This window comes from Anolis carolinensis, chromosome 3 (assembly GCF_035594765.1).
Source record: "Anolis carolinensis isolate JA03-04 chromosome 3, rAnoCar3.1.pri, whole genome shotgun sequence".
Taxonomy (NCBI): Eukaryota; Metazoa; Chordata; class Lepidosauria; order Squamata; family Dactyloidae; genus Anolis; species Anolis carolinensis.
The window spans coordinates 5,347,047-5,367,366 of NC_085843.1; the positions used below are offsets into that span (position 1 = coordinate 5,347,047).

Below are 20,320 nucleotides of genomic sequence, written 5' to 3' on the forward strand. Positions count from 1 at the left end.
TCAGCCCCAGTATCTCCCCCCCTCCCACTTTCTTTCTTTCTTTCCTTTTCTCTCCTTCTTTTCCCTTTCTATCTTTCCTTCTTTTTCTCTCCCTTTTCCCTTTTCTTCTTCTTTTCCCTCTTTCCTTCTTTCTTTCCTTCCTTTTCTCTCCTTCTTTTCCCTTTCTATCCTTCCTTCTTTTTCTCCCTTTTCCCTTTCCTTCCTTTTCTCCTTTTCCTCTTTCCTTCCTCCCCTTCTTTTCCTTTTTCCCTTCCTTTTCTCCTTCTTTCCCTTTTCTTTTGTTTTCTCCCCTTCTTTTCTTTCTTTTTCCTTCCTTCCTTCTAGCTGTCCTTCCTTTTCTCTCCTTCTTTTCCTTTTATTTCTTTCCTTCCTTTTCTCCCCTTCTTTTCCCGTTCTCTTCTTCCTTTTTCTCCCTTTTCCCTTCTTTCCTTCCTTCCTTTTCCCTTTATTTCCTTCCTTTTCTCCCCTTCTTTTCCTTTTCTTTTTTTCCTTCCTTCCTTCCCTTTCTCTCCTTCTTTTCCCTTTTTATCCATCCTTCTTTTTCTCCCTTTTCTCTTTTCTTCCTTTTCTCCTTCTTTTCCCTCTTTCCTTCTTTCTTTCCTTCCTTTTCTCTCCTTCTTTTCCCTTTCTATCCTTCCTTCTTTTTCTCCCTTTTCCCTTTCCTTCCTTTTCTCCTTTTCCTCTTTCCTTCCTCCCCTTCTTTTCCTTTTCTCCTTCTTTCCCCTTTCATTCCTTCCTTTTCTCCCCTTCTTTTCTCTTTTTCTTTCTTTTTCTTTCCTTCCTTCCTTTTCTCTTTCTTTTCCTTTTATTTCCTCACTTCCTTTTCTCCCCTTCTTTTCCCGTTCTCTCCTTTCTTTTTCTCCCTTTTCCCTTCTTTCCTTCCTTCCTTCTTTCGCTTTCTCTGCTTTTCCCTTTCTTTCTTTCCTTCCTTTTCTCCCCTTCTTTTCCTTTTCTTTCTTTCCTTCCTTCCTTTTCCCTTTCCTTCCTTCCTTCCCCCCATATTCCTTCTTTTTGTTCCAGGAGAACCTGAAAGCAGTGTCAAGAGAGTAGAGAGGTGTGTGTCAATTATTGTAGTATTCTGTGACTTTATTTATTTTGTGTCAAATGCATTGCATAAAATAAGTTTAAAAATATATTAAAGTTTTAAAATATATTAAAACTGATAAAATAAAGGGATCACAAGCAGCTAAACAGTTTTAGACCAAAAACTATGTTTTGTTTGGCACTTGTACTTTGTGTGTATATTATCTGCCTTGATATTCTAGATTACATGGCAGTGTAGAAGAGTCCAGAGGAGCCAGGACATTTTCAAAGCAGTGGGATAGTACAGGATTGGGGTGCGGATGAGCTCCCTCTATCAGCTCCAGCTCCATGCGGGGACATGAGAGAAGCCTCCCACAAGGATGGTAAAACATCCGGGCAACGTCCCCTGGGCAACGTCCTTGCAGACGGCCAATTCTCTCACTCCAGAAGCGACTCAAGTTGCTCCTGACACGGAAAAAAAAGTACAGGATTAATTGGGATTGTCTGTCAAATGGGTCTGTTGTTTTGGCCTTTTTCTTGGACAGTTTCAGATCCCAAAAGTGCATCTACAATGAAGAATGAATGCAGTTTGACACCGCTTTGACTGCCATGCCTCAATTCTATGGGATGCTGGGATTGATAGCAGAAACATCTACAGTCCTTGCAAAACTACAGTTCCCAGGACTCCATCGGATTGGTTAAAGCGGTGTCATTCTTCAGTGATGATTCACCCCAAGAGTTCTATGCACAAATTCTTACCCTCTGAATTTCCAGTAATTATTACTGTCAGGTACTAAATTGCTGTTGTTTTATGTGTCTATAATGTTTTAATTTCGCTGATTTCTGTTTTAATCCATGTTTAATTCACCTTGGAACAGAAAGAAAGAGAAGTTCCAACCCGGTTATGGATGTCACCGATTGTAAAAAGCTTGGGTTAAATGATCACAGATTCCTGGAAAATGTAGTTTTTTATTGGAGACACTGAAACCTCTGTGTCACGGGGTTTTGAATGTCGTGTCCCAATGGACACAATTCCCACACTTTATTGAGAAGGCCAATGTTTGTAGTGTAAACAATGGAAGATAACCCTTATTATAAAGCAAGGCATGGGCCAAGCTGGGTCCTCCCTCCGGGTGTTTTGGACTCCAACTCCCACCATTCCTAACAGCCTCAGGCCCCTTCCTTTTCCCTCTCAGGTCTGATGCAAACTGCTAACAAAAAGGAGTCCTGCGTCTGAACATGCTCAGTACAATCACAAGACTATGTGATTGTTCTATGACTACAACTTAAGAGGCTGAGGGGGGAAAGGAAAGGGCCTGAGGCTGTTAGGAATGGTGGGAGTTGGAGTCCAAAACACCTGGAAGGAGGGCCCAAGCTCGCCCAAGCGTGTTATACCCAGTATGCTTCATATTTCTCTCTCTTTTGTCCTGGGAGACTCGTCCTCAATTAAAGTGCACTGAAAGACCTCTTGGAAGGCGTCCAGAAAGGGCTCAAGAGCTTCTTCCACGGAGACGTGCCTCTGCAGCTCTTTGCTCAGGGAGGTCACCTCGGTCCCTTCCAGGCCACAGGGAACAATGTGGTCGAACCACGTCAAGTCGGTGCAGCAGTTCAGAGCCAGGCCGTGGGAGGTGATGTGCTGCCCACACTGGACGCCTAGAACAGGGGCACAAGAAGCAGACCCGCCATCAGAAATGGAAAGGAAGCATGGATAGACCACCCCCCCTTTTGAAAACTACTACTACTACTACTACTACTATTATTATTATTATTATTATTATTGACACAACAACATGGTATGACACAGCAAACGAGATCTATATGCTGGATTTCGTATCACAAAATCACAAGTTGAACATTTTCCAAGCGTTTAGGACTGTATTATTATTATTATTATTATTGACACAACAACATAGTATGACACAGCAAACGAGATCTACATGCTGGATTTCGTATCACAAAATCACAAGTCGAACACTTCCCAAGCATTATTATTATTATTATTATTATTGACACAAAGACATAGTATGACACAGCAAACGAGATCTATATGCTAGATTTCATATCACAAAATCACAGGTTGAACACTTCCCAAGCGTTTAGGACTGTATTATTATTATTATTATTGACACAACAACGTAGTATGACACAGCAAACGAGATATATTTGCTGGATTTCATATCACAAAATCACAGGTTGAACACTTCCCAAGTATTTAGGATTATATTATTATTATTATTATTATTATTATTGACATAACAACATAGTATGACACAGCAAACGAGAGCTATATGCTGGATTTCGTATCACAAAATCACAAGTTGAACACTTTCCAAGTGTTTAGGACTGTATTATTATTATTATTATTATTATTATTATTATTATCAACACAACGACGTTGTATGGCACAGCAAACAAGATAGATATGCTGGATTTCGTTTCGCAAAACCACAAGTCGAAGACTTCCCAAGTGTCTAGGACTGTGTGATGTATTTTCTGATGATGTGTGCAGATCCCAGTAGGGTGGCCTTTTGCAGTTGGCAGATGGTGATTTTGTCAATGTCTATTGTTTCCAAATGCCGGCTGAGATCTTTTGGCACAGCACCCAGTGTGCCCATCACCACCGGGACCACCTGCACTGGTTTCTGCCAGAGTCTTTGAAGTTCAATCTTGAGGTCCTGAGAGCGGCTGAGTTTTTCCTGTTGTTTTTCGTCAATGCGACTGTCACCTGGGATGGCGACATCAATGATCCAAACCTTTTTCCTTTCCACAACTGTGATGTCTGGTGTGTTGTGTTCCAGAACTTTGTCAGTCTGGATTCGGAAGTCCCACAGTATCTTTGCGTGCTCATTTTCCAATACTTTTGCAGGTTTGTGATCCCACCAGTTCTTTGCTGCTGGGAGGCATTATTATTATTATTATTATTGACACAAAGACATAGTATGACACAGCAAACAAGATCTATATGCTGGATTTCGTATCACAAAATCACAAGCCGAACACTTCCCAAGTGTTTAGGACTGTATTATTATTATTTTATTATGTCACAGCAAACAAGATAGACAGGCGGGATTTCGTATCACAAAACCACAAGTCGAACACTTCCCAAGTGTCTAGGACTGTGTGATGTATTTTCGGATGATGCGCGAATATCCCAGTCGGGTGGCCTTTTGCAGTTGGCAGATTGTGATTTTATCAATGTCTATTGTTTCCAAATGCCGGCTCAGATCTTTTGGCACGGCACCCAGTGTGCCCATCACCACCGGGACCACCTGCACTGGTTTCTGCCAGAGTCTTTGAAGTTCAATCTTGAGGTCCTGATAACGGCTGAGTTTTTCCTGTTGTTTTTCGTCAATGCGACTGTCACCTGGGATGGCAACTTCAATGATCCAAACATTTTCTTTTCCACAACTGTGATGTCTGGTGTGTTGTGTTCCAGAACTTTGTCAGTCTGGATTCAGAAGTCCCACAGTATCTTTGCGCGTTCATGTTCCAATACTTTTGCAGGTTTGTGATCCCACCAGTTCTTTGCTGCTGGGAGGTGGTACTTGAGGCATAAGTTCCAATGGATCATTTGGGCCACATAGTTGTGCCTCTGTTTGTAGTCTGTCTGTGCAATTTTCTTACAGCAGCTGAGGATATGTTCAATGGTTTCGTTGGTTTCCTTGCACAGTCTGCATTTTGGGTCATCAGCTGATTTTTCGATCTTGGCCTTGATTGCCTTTGTCCTGATGTCTTGCTCCTGGGCTGCAAGGATCAGGCCTTCGGTCTCCTTCTTCAGGGTCCCATTCGTGAGCCAGAGCCAGGTCTTCTCCTTATCAGCTTTTCCTTCAATTTTGTCAAGGAACTTTCCATGCAATGTTTTGTTGTGCCAGCTGTCAGCTCTAGTTTGTAGTGCGGTTTTCTTGTACTGGTTTTTTGTCTGCTGTGCTTTGAGGAGTTTCTGATTTTTGACTTCAATCAGAGCAGGTTCTTCACTTTGCTTTACATATTCTGCCAGGGCATGTTCTTCTTTGACTGCTTGTTTGACTTGTAAGAGTCCTCTGCCCCCTGATCTTCTAGGCAGATATAGGCGGTCAACATCACTGCGAGGGTGCACTGAATGATGAATGGTCATGAGTTTTCTTGTTTTTCTGTCCAAATTGTCCAACGAGATCTATATGCTGGATTTCATATCACAAAATCACAAGCTGAACACTTCCAAATGTTTCGGACTGTATTAGTATTAGTATTATTATGATTATTGACACAACAACATAGTATGACATAGCATGCTGGCCATGTTCCAGCAGCATTCTCTCCTGACGTTTCACCCACAGCATTCTATCCTGACGTTTCGCCCACATCCATGGCAGGCACCCTCAGAGGTTGTGAGGTCTGTTGGAAACTAGGCAAGTGGGGTTTGTTTATCTGTGGAATAATGCCCAGGGCGGGAGAAAGAAAGAACTCTTGTCTGTTGGAGACAAGTGTGAAAATGTTGCAACTGGCCACCTTGATTAGCATTGAATAGCCTTGTAGCTCCAAAGCCTGGCTGGTAGCTGCTCTGGGGCAGGGGAAATCCTTTGTTGGGAGGTGATTAGCTGGCCCTGATTGTTTCCTGTCTGGAATTCCCCAGTTTTCTGAGTGTTGCTCTTTATTTACTGTTCTGATTTTAGAGGTTTTTTTTTTAATACTGGTAACCAGATGGTGTTAATTTTCATGGTTTCCTCCTTTCTGTTGAAATTTTCCAAAAAATTGGCCTACCGGTACAGTATTTAAAAAACTCTAAAATCAGGACAGTAAATAAGGAACAGAACAACACTTAAAAAACAGGGGAATTCCAGACAGTAAACAATCAGGGCCAGCTAAAACTTGGTTATGGGGCTAGGCTTTTGAATAATAATTAGCAGCACTAATTATTATTATGTATGCTGGAACTCAATTGACAGACCCAGTCTTTTAGACTCGGAACATGCCCATCTATATTTTATAAGTGTTTTTATGAATGACTGATGTAATTTAATAACTTTTTAATTGATTCACAATGTATTGTACAATTTTATATACAGTAGAGTCTCACTTATCCAACATAAACGGGCCGGCAGAATGTTGGATAAGCGAATATGTTGGATAATAAGGAGGGATTAAGGAAAAGCCTATTAAACATCAAATTAGGTTATGATTTCACAAATTAAGCACCAAAACATCATGTTATACAACAAATTTGACAGAAAAAGTAGTTCAATACGCAGTAATGCTATGTAGGCTTGGATAAGTGAGACTTGTAATAAAATAAATAAATAAATAAATAACACCTCCCAACAAAGGATTGCTTTTAATTACTCTGATTTTATCTGCTTGGATTTTAATGTATTGTCCATTATTTTATTTTGTGTATCGTTGGAATGCTTTAAGTTTTTGTCAAATATGTTGTGTTATGTTGTTGTTTCGGGCTTGTCCCTGTTGCGAGCCGCCCCCGAGTCCCTTCGGGGAGATGGGGCGGGATATGAAAATAAAGTTTATTTATTTATTATTTATTCCCCCCAGGCAGGAAGCAGCCAGGCTTTGAAGCTGAAAGGCCATTCTTTGCTACTCAAGATGGCCAATTGAAACATTGCCCCAAACAGACAAGAGTTCTTTCTTTCTCCCACCCTGGACATTACTCCACAGATATATAAACCCCACTTGCCTAGTTTCCAACAGGCCTCACAAGCTCTGAGAATGCCTGTCACAGACGCAGGCGAAACGTCAGGAGGGAATGCTTCTGGAACATGGCCAGTTAGCCCGGAAAACCCACAGAAATTAATTATTATTATGTATGCTGGAACTCAATTGACAGACCCAGTCTTTTAGACTCGGAACATGCCCATCTGTATTTTATAAGTGTTTTTATGAATGTCTGATGTAATTTAATAACTTTTTAATTGATTCACAATGTATCGTACAATTTTATATATGTGTTTTATTGTAAGCCAGCCCTGAGTCCCCTATTGGGTGAGAAGGGCGGGATATAAATATTGCAATAAAATAAATAAATAAATAACACCTCCCAACAAAGGATTGCTTTTAATTACTCTGATTTTATCTGCTTGGATTTTAATGTATTGTCCATTATATTATTTTGTGTATCGTTGGAATGTTTTAAGTTTTATGTTGTGTTTTTGTCCCTGTTGTGAGCCGCCCCGAGTCCCTTCGGGGAGATGGGGCGGGATACAAAAATAAATAAATTCATTTATTTATTATTTATTCCCCCCCCCCCCAGGCAGGAAGCAGCCAGGCTTTGAAGCTGAAAGGCCATTCAATGCTAATCAAGATGGCCAATTGAAACATTGCCCCAAACAGACAAGAGTTCTTTCTTTCTCCCACCTTTGACATTACTCTACACAGATATATAAACCTTTTTTGCCTAGTTTCTAACAGGCCTCACCACCTCTGAGGATGCCTGTCACAGATGCAGGCGAAACGTCAGGAGAGAATGCTTCTGGAACATGGCCAGGCAGTCCAGAAAACTCACAGCAACTAATTGTTATTATGTATGCTGGAACTCAATTGACAGACCCAGTCTTTTAGACTCGGAACATGCCCATCTGTATTTTATAAGTGTTTTTATGAATGTCTGATGTAATTTAATAACTTTTTAATTGATTCACAATGTATCGTACAATTTTATATATGTGTTTTATTGTAAGCCAGCCCTGAGTCCCCTATTGGGTGAGAAGGGCGGGATATAAATATTGCAATAAAATAAATAAATAAATAACACCTCCCAACAAAGGATTGCTTTTAATTACTCTGATTTTATCTGCTTGGATTTTAATGTATTGTCCATTATATTATTTTGTGTATCGTTGGAATGTTTTAAGTTTTATGTTGTGTTGTTGTCCCTGTTGTGAGCCGCCCCGAGTCCCTTCGGGGAGATGGGGCGGGATACAAAAATAAATAAATTCATTTATTTATTATTTATTCCCCCCCCCCCCCGGCAGGAAGCAGACAGGCTTTGAAGCTGAAAGGCCATTCAATGCTAATCAAGATGGCCAATTGAAACATTGCCCCAAACAGACAAGAGTTCTTTCTTTCTCCCACCTTTGACATTACTCTACAGATATATAAACCTTTTTTGCCTAGTTTCTAACAGGCCTCACCACCTCTGAGGATGCCTGTCACAGATGCAGGCGAAACGTCAGGAGGGAATGCTTCTGGAACATGGCCAGGCAGCCCGGAAAACTCACAGCGACCCATCCTTTCTTCCTCGCTATCCCTGCTTCGTTCCCCTTCCTCACCGATGGCGCAGACCTTCCTTCCGTGGAGCCAGACTCCGGTGTGCGGCGGAGGCCTGGTCCGGGCGTGGCGGAGTCGGAAGGGCTCTCCTCGGCAGAGCCGGGCCGCGGCCTCTCCGGCCTGGGCCACGAAGGCGCGCAGCGGGGGCCTCCCGGGCAGCCTCCGCAGGTCCAGCACCGGGAAGGCCACCAGCTGCCCGGGACCGTGGAAGGTGGACAGACCCCCGCGCCGCACCCGCACCAGCCCGGCCCCCAGCGCGCGCAGCCGGCCACGCTCCGACTCCCAGTCCGGGGCTGCGGGGCCGGCGCCTAGGCCGCGCAGGCCTACAGTGTAGATTGGGGCCTCGGGCTCCCACAGGAGGAGGCGCCCCGCCGGGCCTTCGGGGCCTTTTCCTCCTTCCTCCCGCTGGAGCCTCACCAGGCCTTCCTGCGCCTCCAGAGAGGCGGCCAAGGGGGCCCGGCCCAGGCGCACCACCCGCACCACCGCCATGCCGGCCACCAGGCCTCGCCCTCGGCCTCCGCCAACAGGAAAGGCCGCGGCTGCAGCAGGAAGGGAAGGCCGCGAGGGGGCCTCTGAACAGGTCCAGGGCGATTCTTTGTTCCTGGGTTATCAAATACAGTAAAGTCTCACTTATCCAACGTAAACGGGCCGGCAGAACCTTGGATAAGCGAATATCTTGGATAATAAGGAGAGATTAAGGAAAAGACTATTATTAAACATTAAATTAGGTTATGATTTTACAAATTAAGCACCAAAACATCATGTTCTACAACAAGTTTGACAGAAAAAGTAGTTCAACGCACAGTAATAATATGTAGTAACTAGCTGTGCCCGGCCACGCGTTGCTGTGGCAAAGTGGTGGTGGTATTGGTTAAAAGTTGTTGTGGAATTTTTATTTGACGTCATTTGTATTTTTTTAATTAATTTTATTGTAACTTATCTTTTTTATTTATTATATTTTATTATTTTGTTGTATTATTTTTAGTTTTATTATTATAGTATTTTATTGTATTAATTTTTAGTGTTTTTAATTATTTTAGTGTTTTTTATTTTTTTATTGTATTATTTGTATTTATTTTATTTTATATTCTTTTATTAACACTGGGCTCAGTGGGTTGCTAGGAGACCAAATGGGCAGAGCTTAGCCTTCTAAGTGGCAGCAATTGGATAAAAACAATTATTTCTCTCCCTCTAATTAGGACTTTATTTTTCTTTGCTTTTTGTTGTATCAACCTAGAGGCGTGGATGATGGGTTGTGTTGTCAAATTTCGAGGTTGGGGGGCTTGTAGTTTTGTTGTTTTGTGGGTCGCCGTGATGCCATCACTCTTTTATATATATAGATTACTGTAATAATGCTACCGTATGTAGTAATTACTGTATTTACGAATTTAGCACCAAAATATCATGATGTATGGAAAACATTGACTACAAAAATGTTTTTGTTTAATCGTGCAGTCATTATTTGAAAGTACAGTAGAGTCTCGCTTATCCAACGGTCTGGATTATCCAACACATTTTTGTAGTCAATGTTTTCAATACATCATGATATTTTGGTGCTAAATTCATAAATACAGTAGTTACAGTAGAGTCTCACTTATCCAACGTAAATGGGCCAGCAGAACGTTGGATAAGCGAATATGTTGGATAATAAGGAGAGATTAAGGAAAAGCCTATTAAACATTAAATTAGATTGTGATTTTACAAATTAAGAACCAAAACATTATGTTATACAACAAATTTGACAGAAAAAGTAGCTCGATACACAGTAATGCTATGTAGTAATTACTGTATTTATGAATTTAGCACCAAAATATCACAATGTATTGAAAACATTGACTACAAAAATGTGTTGGATAATCCAGAACGTTGGATAAGTGAGACTCTACTGTACTTCCTACCCTCTTACAGCTGTCTTCTTCATTTAAAAAATCAATCATTTTAATATTTATATTTATAGTAGATTATATTTTCAGGATCCTATGAATATCATTGGAATTCCTGTCATTCTTGTCACAAACTTCCATTTTTTCTTGTTGTTCCTACATCTCCTTAATAGTGAATTGCTCTTATTAATGTAAAAAACCCAATGATTCCTGTTTAATCGTGCAGGCATTTTTTGAAAGTACAGTAGAGTCTCACTTATCCAACACCCGCTTATCCAATGTTCTGAATTATCCAACACATTTTTGTAGTCAATGTTTTCAATACATCGTGATATTTTGGTGCTAAATTCATAAATACAGTAATTACAGTAGAGTCTTACTTATCCAGCATTCACTTATCCAACGTTCTGGATTATCCAACACATTTTTGTAGTCAATGTTTTCAATATATCGTGATATTTTGGTGCTAAATTCATAAATACAGTAATTACTACGTAGCATTACTGCATATTGAACTACTTTTTCTGTCAAATTTGTTGTATAACATGATGTTTTGCTGCTTAATTTGTAAAATCATAACCTAATTTGATGTTTAATAGGCTTTTCCGTAATCCCTCCTTATTATCCAAGATATTTGCATATCCAAGCTTCTGCTGGCCCATTTAGCTTGGATAAGTGAGACTCCTGTTTCAAGATTCTCAAGTATTTTGTTCCTTGTGGATTCAAACCTTATTTAATTGACTTTGGACTTTGATTTGCTATTGCTTGCATATAATCTTCAATAAACAGCTTGCTTTGCTTATATTCTGGGGCTCCAGTGTGGTTTTGAGGTGCCTGCGTAGCCTAGGGGTGCAGCATAGATACTCTTTAGAGAAGATGCATTGTGTGTTGTGCAGATGTGCATTTGTTTACTATGGCACCTTTGCCATGAGACAGTGCAACTTGTGAAATAGTTGTGTTTATATATATATATATATATATATATATATATATATATATATATACCCTGTTTCCCCGAAAATAAGACATCCCCAGAAAATAAGACCTAGTAGAGATTTTGCTGAATTGCTAAATATAAGGCCTCCCCTGAAAGTAAGACCTAGCAAGTTTGTGTTTGGAATTATGCTCGCCAAACAGAACACCAGAGCATGCAGAATTGGTAAATGTACATACCATAGATTGCTGTACATGACAATAATGGTAGTAACAAGAAATTCTTGATAGGATTCACAGTTTGTCTGGTTATGCTGGTTTGTGATGATATCTACTGTACAGTATATAATAAATGTTCATTTCTTTTGTTCAACAATAAAAGTGAATTATTCTTCATGGAAAATTAAGAAATCCTCTGAAAATAAGACCTAGCAAATCTTTGGGAGCAAAAATTAATATAAGACACTATCTTATTTTCGGGGAAACACGTTATATATATACACACACACACACACACACACTAGCTGTGCCCGGCCACGTGTTACTGTGGCATTGTCCTAAGTGAGTTTTTGTTTGTGGGGGCAAGTATGAACGTTGTAATTAGTCACCTTGATTAGCACTGAATGGCCTTGCAGCTTCAAAGCATAGTTGTTTCTTCCCAGGGGAATCCTTTGTTGGGAGGTGTTAGCTGGCTCTGGTTGTTTCCTATCTGGTATTCCGCTGTTTTCAGAGTGTTTTCAGAGTTATTTAATGTCCAGATTGTAGAGTTTTTTTAATGCTGATTACCAGGTTCTGTCCATTTTGATGGTTCCCAGGAACCCAATAATAATAATAGTAATAATGACTCGCTGTCGGCGTGCGGTAGCAATTCAGACCCGGCCCACCTAGCTAACATCACCAAGTTTCCCAGGGGGCCTCTGCACATGTGTGGTTAGTAATTTTTGGATTTGGGGAGTTTTCTGTAATTTGGACCTAATTTTATAGGGTTTTTTGATTGGATGACTGTGTCCTTTGTGGCCAAATTTGGTGTGATTTGGTCCAGTGGTTTTGTTGTTTACTCCATGGGATTTATACACATTACGCTTTTATATATATAGATATATAGCCAGCGATGATGCTCATTGATGAATGATTAACACACCTGGTTATGGAATTAAGCCAACTGTTCATAAAAGTCCGATGGTGCAATCGGGATCCGTTCTTGGGACATTGCGTTTCTTTTGCTGACGTTCACCTCAGAGGACATTATTGTATTGTCGCATTTTACAGCCTTTTGTTACAGTCCTTTCCCTGCTTTTTAATGAGTGAGAAAGTAAACAAATAGTAGTCAGGGAACAGTTTCCCTTGCATTCCTTTATATTTGTTGACACGGCTTGTTTCAGGACACTGCGGGACTCGTGGCAGCTTAGTTACAGTGTTTATTCACACACACATGTATTCTGTAAAGGAAAGCTCTTGGTACATACAGATTGGCGCATAAAAACAGTTGTGTACATTGAATCTGAATGCTCTTCGCATGTATAGAGGCATGGGCAAACTTTGGTCCTCCGGGCGTTTTGGACTCCACCTCCCACCATTCCTAACAGCCTCAGGCCCTTTCCTTTTGTACTGAGCATGTTCAGACGCAGGACTCCATTTTTTTAGCAGTTTGCATCAGACCTTGGTGGAGCGGCTGAGGGTGAAAAGGAAAGGGCCTGAAGCTGTTAGGAATGGTGGGAGTTGGAGTCCAAAACACCCGGAGGGCCAAAGCTTGCCAATGACTGATATAGAGGATAAAGGGACATTTCATTGGAAGGAGCGAGGGTCTTATTTGGGCCTTTGTTTTCTCCCTCCCTGCATCGTTACATCCAGTTTGACCCCCTTCATTTCCTGCAAGGATTTGCTGCCGTAGATCCAAGCCAAAAAGGAAAAACGTCGGCCTTCTAACGCTCGCAAATACAGGGGAAAGAAGGAAACAGCTGGACAGTAAAGACACAACATTACAAGGATTGAATGAGGAAACGTGCTTTTTTCACCAAGTCTTTTCTGCGTTTGTGCAGCAAACTCATTTGCAAAGCATAATTCCATCCCTTTTTGTTTACTCTCAGAACTAGAAGAGTAAAATCCTCAAGTTGGAAGGGACCCCAAAGGGCATATAGTCTGAAAAACTCACAGCAACACAGTGATTCCAACCATGAAAGCCTTCAGCAATTTAGTATATTTATTTATTTATTTATTTACAGTATTTATATTCCGCCCTTCTTTCTCATCCCGAAGGGGACTCAGGGCGGATTACAATGAACACATATACGGCAAACATTCAATGCCAACAGACAAACAACATATATAGACAGACACAGAGGCATTTAACATTTTTCCAGCTTCACGATTCTGGCCACAGGGGGAGCTGTTGCTTCACCGTCCACTAGTGGCTGTACTTCCTCATTCCTTTCCTCGTGTTTTGCTGGCAGTTTTATGATGTTGTAAATGAGTTAAATTAGCCTCCCGCATAAAGCGTACCTAAATTTCCCCTAATTGACAGATGCAACTGTCTTTCAGGGCTGCATAGGTCAACAGCAAGCCGGGGTATTTAATGGTCGGGGGCTTAAACCGACCCGGGCTTCGAACTCATGACCTCTCGGTCAGTAGTGATTTATTGCAGCTGGTTATTAGCCAGCTGCGCCACAGCCCGGCCCCATTTGTCTCTCCACAAAATAATGATGGATGATACGAACCAGGCATGTCTTCATACAGGGCAGAGTTAAACTATGGAACTCACTTCCACAGGATTGTAGAATCCTAGAGTCCATCTCCACTGTAGAATTAATCGAACAGTTTGCCATGGCTCCACACTATATAATTAGGGGAGTTGTAGTTTTACAAGGTATTTAGCCTTATTTGCTAAATAGAACACTAAAGGTTTGGCGGCTCACCCAATTACACTTGCACCACCAGCCCTCTGGCTAAAAAACCCTTCTATGACACCATAACACTGAATTATGGTGGTTAGAGTGCTATCAAACTGTATCAATTCTATAGTATAGATGCACCCAAAGATGCTCAAAATATATGGCAAAATTTCTTTTAGTGCTGCAGTGAGAACCCCCCCTCCAAAATAGGCTTTGCGCTGACCACTGACCCACCACTCCTTCTTTGTAGTCTCTTGCCCCTAAAGGAAATCCCAAGCTTCCTTCGTGGTCCTTGAAATCCGAAAAACTCAGACGTAAATGGGAACTGCCTTGTGTTTCCTTTCTTCCGATCAGCGTCTGGGAAACGTAGTTTGGGGTCAGCTAAGACGCAACACTGGCCAAAGCTCATCCTGGATAGGAAGGGGATTTTTTTTTTCAAAAATAAAAGTTTCAACAAACTTTGTAAGGAATCCAAAAGATGCTCAGCCAGGTGAATGTCCATCACATTTGAGAGAATTGGACGAAATGGATGGTGATCCCTAATGGCTCAAGGCCATGTGGATGGTTATTTTTCCTTCCGGTGCAAAGGAAATGTCTGGTTTTTTCTTTTAAATAAAATACAGGTTGTTCCTGCTGACCTTTTAAAATAAAATTGTGCCAAATAAGGACATATTAATGCATGGCACACGGATGCAGCTTGAAAGAGTTCCAGTTCAGCCTAGGCGTTGGCCAAAGGTGCATCTGCACTATAAGCTTAATGCAGTTTGACCATGACTCAAGGCTATGGGATCCTGGAATCTAGTTTGGTGAGGCACAAGCACTCTTTGGGAGAGAAAGCTAAAGATCTTGTCAATCTACAACTCCCATGACTCTATAGCTTTGACCCATGGCAGGTAACGTGGTGCCTGCATTCATTCTACAGCAGTGGTTCTCAACCTGTGGGACCCCAGATGTTTTGGCCTTCAACTCCCAGAAATCTTAACAGCTGGTAAACTGGCTGGGATTTCTGGGAGTTGTAGGACAAAACATCTGGAGATCCACAGGTTGAGAACCACTGTAGTGAAGGTGTCCTGTTTTGTCTTTCAAAAACAGCCTTCAAACATTTTGGTAAGTAAATTAAAACTGCTTTACTTCAACAAAACATAAAGTACAGCACATTCAGTGAAATAATGCAAAAGGAAGCAAGGAAGTCTTACGGCAAACACAGTTCTTACTCTCTGACAAATTCCCAAATCAAACAGTCTTACTTCAGACAAAAAAAAGCAATAAATTTTTAGGAGCAGTTTCCCAGATGCAGACTTGAAGCAGGCACAAGGAGAGCGTAGGCATTAGAGTCTATTTGTTACCAGCAAGAGCTGGCTGCACCTACTTCTGCTTTATAGCCCTGAGTCCCCTCACAGCTGCTAAGGCAGTTCCTAATTACTCAGCTGCATTTCTGGCAGCTATTCTAACTGAACAACGTCTCTGCTCTGTTTCCTTTCGCCTCTCCTGAAAAGTGGGTACTTGCAAAATCTCCTCCTCAGATTCCAACTCACCCTCCGATACATGAACACATTCCTGCTCCCCTTCCTCTTCTGAAGAAGAGGAATCCCTAACGGAAGGTGCACCCAAAGTTGTTACCGAAATCAATTATCTGCCACCAAGAGGCAGTGTAACATGCCATGCTTCTTTTAAAGCCAGGAAAAACATGAGCTGGTTTGAAGGCAATAGCAGAGGTTTATTCAACCATCCAGATGGATGACAGAACAGCGTAATCAACAAAAGAGCTGACAATTCATACAGAAAAGTGCAGCATATTTTATAAAGTTTGGCATCTATTAAAACCTCCCACTCCCTTCCCTGGTTGGTCAGGAGAAGCACTTCCCAGGATCCGCCTTCTCATTGGCTGAGACTTCCTCCTGATATCACAGACCAGGGCGGAGAGGAAGAGAGAACAGCTGGGATTGGTGGGGTTCAGAATTAAAGGTTTGTTGTGCCCAACTTGGGTGTGGGCCCCATTGTCCAGACTGGAAAGAATGGGTATTTAGCACTAATGTACTTTGGAAGCTTGGAATAATCTCTACACAAAGAATGAGGCTTGAGAAACTGAAAAAGTCAATCTAAATCCTTGAGGAGTCATGGGTCCTGGAAGTTAATGGCAATCAATTTCTTAGCAGGGAACTAACTGGAAGAATCTGTATTGTTTCCCAAGATGGTCACATAGTCCAAAGTCATATAAGCACTACATAATAAATTACAATCTTGGGCTGTTCTGTTGTACAGCAGGGGCTCAGTTGTAGAAACAGAATATATTTCAGAGCTGGCAATTTGATTACGCAAAGTTTTACAACAGTGAAGAAGTTAGGAAAAAAGAAAAGAGACACCCAGTGGACAGAGAGAAAGAGCCAAGTCTGTTTTGTTAACTAAATAAATGTATGATTGTGTGTGCATAGGTGTGTGGAGGTGGAGATGTTTCTTGTGGTGATCATTTCTTAGGCTTGGTAAATGATTAGATTAATCCTCCCAGGAATGTTTGGGGCTGGGCTGGGGCTGAGTTTAGCTTAGACCTAGCCAAGGTGGTATTATTATTATTATTATTGACACAACGACGTTGTATGACACAGCAAACAAGATAGATATGCTGGATTTCGTTTCACAAAATCACAAGTCGAACACTTTATTATTATTATTATTATTATTATTATTATTATTATTATTATTATTATTATTTACATCCTGCTTTATCTCTCCCGAAGGAGTCTCAAAGCAGTTTAACATAAAAACATTAACATACAAATTATTATTATATGTTGTTATTATTAGAGGAACGGGGTGGATTTCTTGATAAGAAAGTGACTCAATCTGAGGCTCAGTTTCTTATTTATAAGACAGATAAATAATAACATCCCATTGTGGGCTATTGGGAGGAAGCTAATTGAGGGGAATAAATAGTAGTTGTAGTTTTATCATAGAACCAGGTGAACTGAAGATTTAATATTGTGCTTAGACCTGGTTCCCATCTCCTGTATAAGGACCTATATGCAAACACAGATATTTCAACATCCAGACAAGTCCAAGACTTTATGTATTTTGATTTTAAGGGTTATGGAATCCTGGGAGTTGTAGTTTGGTAAGGCACAAGGACTCTTTGGCAGAGAATGCTACAGATTTTACAAAATTATTAATTAGTAATATTGAACTTTTTAGCCTAGATTTTAAATTTTGTCAATGATTTAGTTTTATAGGAGTTTTATTAATTGTGAAGTATATAACCTCTCGGATTTCATATGGATGTACGGGACTGGGTGCCCTTGATATGAGCTGGTCATTGACCATAATAAAAGTTTACATTACATTACATTACAAAACTACAACTCAGATAATGAGAGTCAGATGAAATCAATCTTTTCCTTCCTCTGAAAATGTAGATTTGTTCATCCGCCTTTAATGGACTTCTTGTGACCAAGAAAATTGGATGCCTCTTTGGGCCTATTAAAGACCAAGTCATGGGGGTCTTTCTCTGTCCATCCCCTTCTAGTCCAATAATTAAATATATTCTTTGAGTTCTCCAGCATTTTTTTGTAGTTTCTGGAGGCCAAGTTTGAGGAACGTCTTGGAGAAAATGGCAAACCTTGCGAACTTCAACTTCTTTTTCCTGGTGATTATACTCGCTCTAGCTGCCGCGATCTGTAAGTATTATTATTATTATTATTATTATTATTATTATTATTATTATTATTATTATCCTTTTTTCATCTTGCAGTATGAATAAATCTTCCTTGAAATCACTGTTTTTTAAAAGAGCTTTGGAAAAGTTGCTTTTTTGATTGCAACACCCAAAATTCCCCAAATAGCAACTGGAGGCTGTAGTACAAAAATATCTTGGTCAGGTTCTGCTTCTGTCAATCTTCTGCATGGCTTTTGATTAATTTAACCCTATCTACACTGCCATATTATTCAGTTTCTGAATCTAGATTATCTGTTTTGAACTGTGTTGTATGGCATTGTAATCTTTATATATAAAAATGTGTATGTTTATGCAACAGAACCCTAAAAGGAGTTGTCAATTAACTTGTAATTTTGACACAAACATTGCATTTCAATATGTGATCTAACTTGTTGATTTCATCTCAGATTATGTAAGACAACTACCTTCAGGAAAATTAGTTTATAGCAACCCGACAACAGGAAAAAGATAATGTTTCAGTGGAATTGATGCTTTGTTTGTGTGTCCTATGGCAGGCCTGGGCATGTGCGAGGAACAGTGGGGTTGCGCCAACTTCCGAGGTTTCTGCCGCAAAGTGTGTTTCCCGCAGGAGAAGTCCCTGGGGCCTCAGGACTGCGGCGAAGACCTGGTGTAAGTCCCTTCTCACGTCATATATGTCAGGGTTTGCAAAGATACGATATGTGTGTTAACTGGAAAATCAAATGCATAAAGCTGATTGGTTGAGTTTGAAAGGACCTGGGAATTGGTTTGTAACTGTTGCTCTCCTGCTGCTGGAGAATCAGTTTCAACAGCTTTCTGTGTGTGTGTGTGTGTGTGTGTGTGTGTGTGTGTGTGTGTGTGTGTGTGTGTGTGTGTGAGTCTTCTGAGTACTGGCTGGAAAGAAGATGGCTCTGTACTCAGAGAGGCCTGACTATTTCTGAGGCCTCATTTGCTGCTGAGCTTCACTGAAAGATTCATGGACTAAGAAAGGACTTCCTATAACTGCTGTTTTCTGGAGGCAATCAAAGGGACTGTTGTAAATAACATTGTTCTGTTGATCTCTTGGATTTAGTAAAAGTTTCTGTGTTTCTTGGTTCTGCAAGGCTGAGTAGTGCATCATTCTGCAGAGTATCTCTGGGCTCACGGGCACACGTAAGAGTTTCCATCTATCATCCACAATCCCCAACAATATATGCCTTTCCCCTTTGCCTCTGTGTTCTTCTGAGGCTGGCTCTATACTGTAGAATTAACGCAGTTTGATACCACTTTAATTCCGACCTATGCCAAAAGTGTCCACATCAATGGCTAGGATAGTGAAACCATTGCTTTCTGATGTTTCCATGTATTCCAATGTTATTTTATACATACAAACACACATTATGTACCATTAACTTCAGACTCTGACTATAAGGAATGGTCAAAGGGGCCTGAGGCTGTTAGGAATGGTGGGAGTTGAAGTCCAAAACACCTGGAGGGCCAAAGTTTGACCCTCCCATTTTAAGCCTTCCTGGCAGATAGCCATTCAGCCATTGGACATCCCACCATATTCCGAGCCAGCTATTTGTTGTCAATGTTCAGATTCTGTTCCCATCTCCAATCTCATTATGTACATAAATTTAAATAAAGTTATCCCCCCACAAAAAATATTAAAATCCAAAATCTAAGACACTTCTGTCTCCAAACATAAATGATATTCACCTGGATATCAATTGAGTTTACTTTAACTAACCATTTCTTTTTCCCCACTTGTAGCTGCTGCACATCAGCTGCGATGAAATAATGATTTCGGAGACTGTAATGGAGAGAATGGAGAGAATCTCTGGATCCAGAGGAATCTGTTTAATCCGCCGAAAAACAAGGAGAACAAATGATGTTGGCATTGTTGCATCAGCCAATAAAATTAAAAGATTTTTCTTGTTGTCGTGCTCGGAGTAAGCTGATGAATAGTCATGCCTTTATCATTAGCTATGGCAGTTCAGCTATACCAAGCTCCTTTTGCACGACACAATTACAGCCCAATGGTTCCATGTTAAATATCATCTACAGTGAAGAATGAATGCAGTTTCATAATAATAATAATAATAATAATAATAATAATACAATTTATTTATATTCCGAGGGGACTCAGAGCGGATCACAACATACAGAGATAGGCAAACATTCAATGCCTTTTTAATACAATGGAATAACAAAGACGTACAAATACACAAAACAAAGGTAAACACTTTCATCTCTGGCTTTCCGAAGGCGGTGCTCAACTCTGAACTAACACGTGTCCACTAATGGAATAATAATGTATTAAATATAATTAAACATTGTATTATGTTCAATAAATGAATATAAATTTCAGATAAATGGTTACAAATGACAATCAAACTGTTGCATTCACAGTATGATGAATGGTAGTTACATTGAAAATGGAGTAAACTTTCTTGTTTATTTTCTTGTTTCTTCATAAAAGATGAGTAGACCCTTGATCTACAACCAGTTTCGACTACCTATAGTCTTTGTCTGGCGGCAGGGTCTGCAAGTATTGGGTAACATTAATACAATTGTAGAAAGTGTTTCCTGGCTTAGTAAAATTGACAACTATTAATACTACTAACTTTTGTTATTTAGTTCAAACAATTCAAGAATGTACTCAATGAACCGTA

The 20,320-nt window shown here is 40.5% G+C and overlaps 1 protein-coding gene and 1 long non-coding RNA gene across 3 annotated transcripts; one reads left to right on the forward strand and one right to left on the reverse strand.

Moving 5' to 3' along the window:
* Positions 1 to 1,972: 1,972 nt before the first annotated feature.
* Positions 1,973 to 8,874, reverse strand: lipt2 (lipoyl(octanoyl) transferase 2). 2 transcript variants are annotated; one of them, XM_062974425.1, is made up of 2 exons: positions 8,229 to 8,874; positions 1,973 to 2,676 (listed from the first exon to the last, which is right to left on the reverse strand). In XM_062974425.1, the coding sequence occupies exons 1-2, from the start codon at positions 8,764 to 8,766 to the stop codon at positions 2,429 to 2,431; spliced, it is 786 nt and encodes a 261-aa protein (XP_062830495.1). In that variant the 5' UTR covers positions 8,767 to 8,874; the 3' UTR covers positions 1,973 to 2,428. The 2 variants fall into 2 exon arrangements, with proteins under 2 accessions (XP_062830495.1, XP_062830496.1); XM_062974426.1 differs by having other exon boundaries at positions 8,280 to 8,862.
* A 36-nt stretch (positions 8,875 to 8,910) lies between these two features.
* LOC103280723 (uncharacterized) lies at positions 8,911 to 19,579 on the forward strand. The gene is made up of 2 exons (XR_010004019.1): positions 8,911 to 18,317; positions 19,419 to 19,579. It is a non-coding gene; the product is annotated as an uncharacterized LOC103280723 (long non-coding RNA).
* The last annotated feature ends 741 nt before the right edge of the window (positions 19,580 to 20,320 follow it).

Bases quoted from the DNA above. Each gene is read 5' to 3' on its own strand.
- lipt2 (XM_062974425.1), bottom strand. From the start codon at position 8,766: ATGGCGGTGGTGCGGGTGGTGCGCCTGGGCCGGGCCCCCTTGGCCGCC. The intron at 2,677-8,228 runs GTGAGTTTTCCG...CCCCTGTTCTAG, and splicing joins GGAAGAAAGGATGGGTCGCT to GCGTCCAGTGTGGGCAGCAC.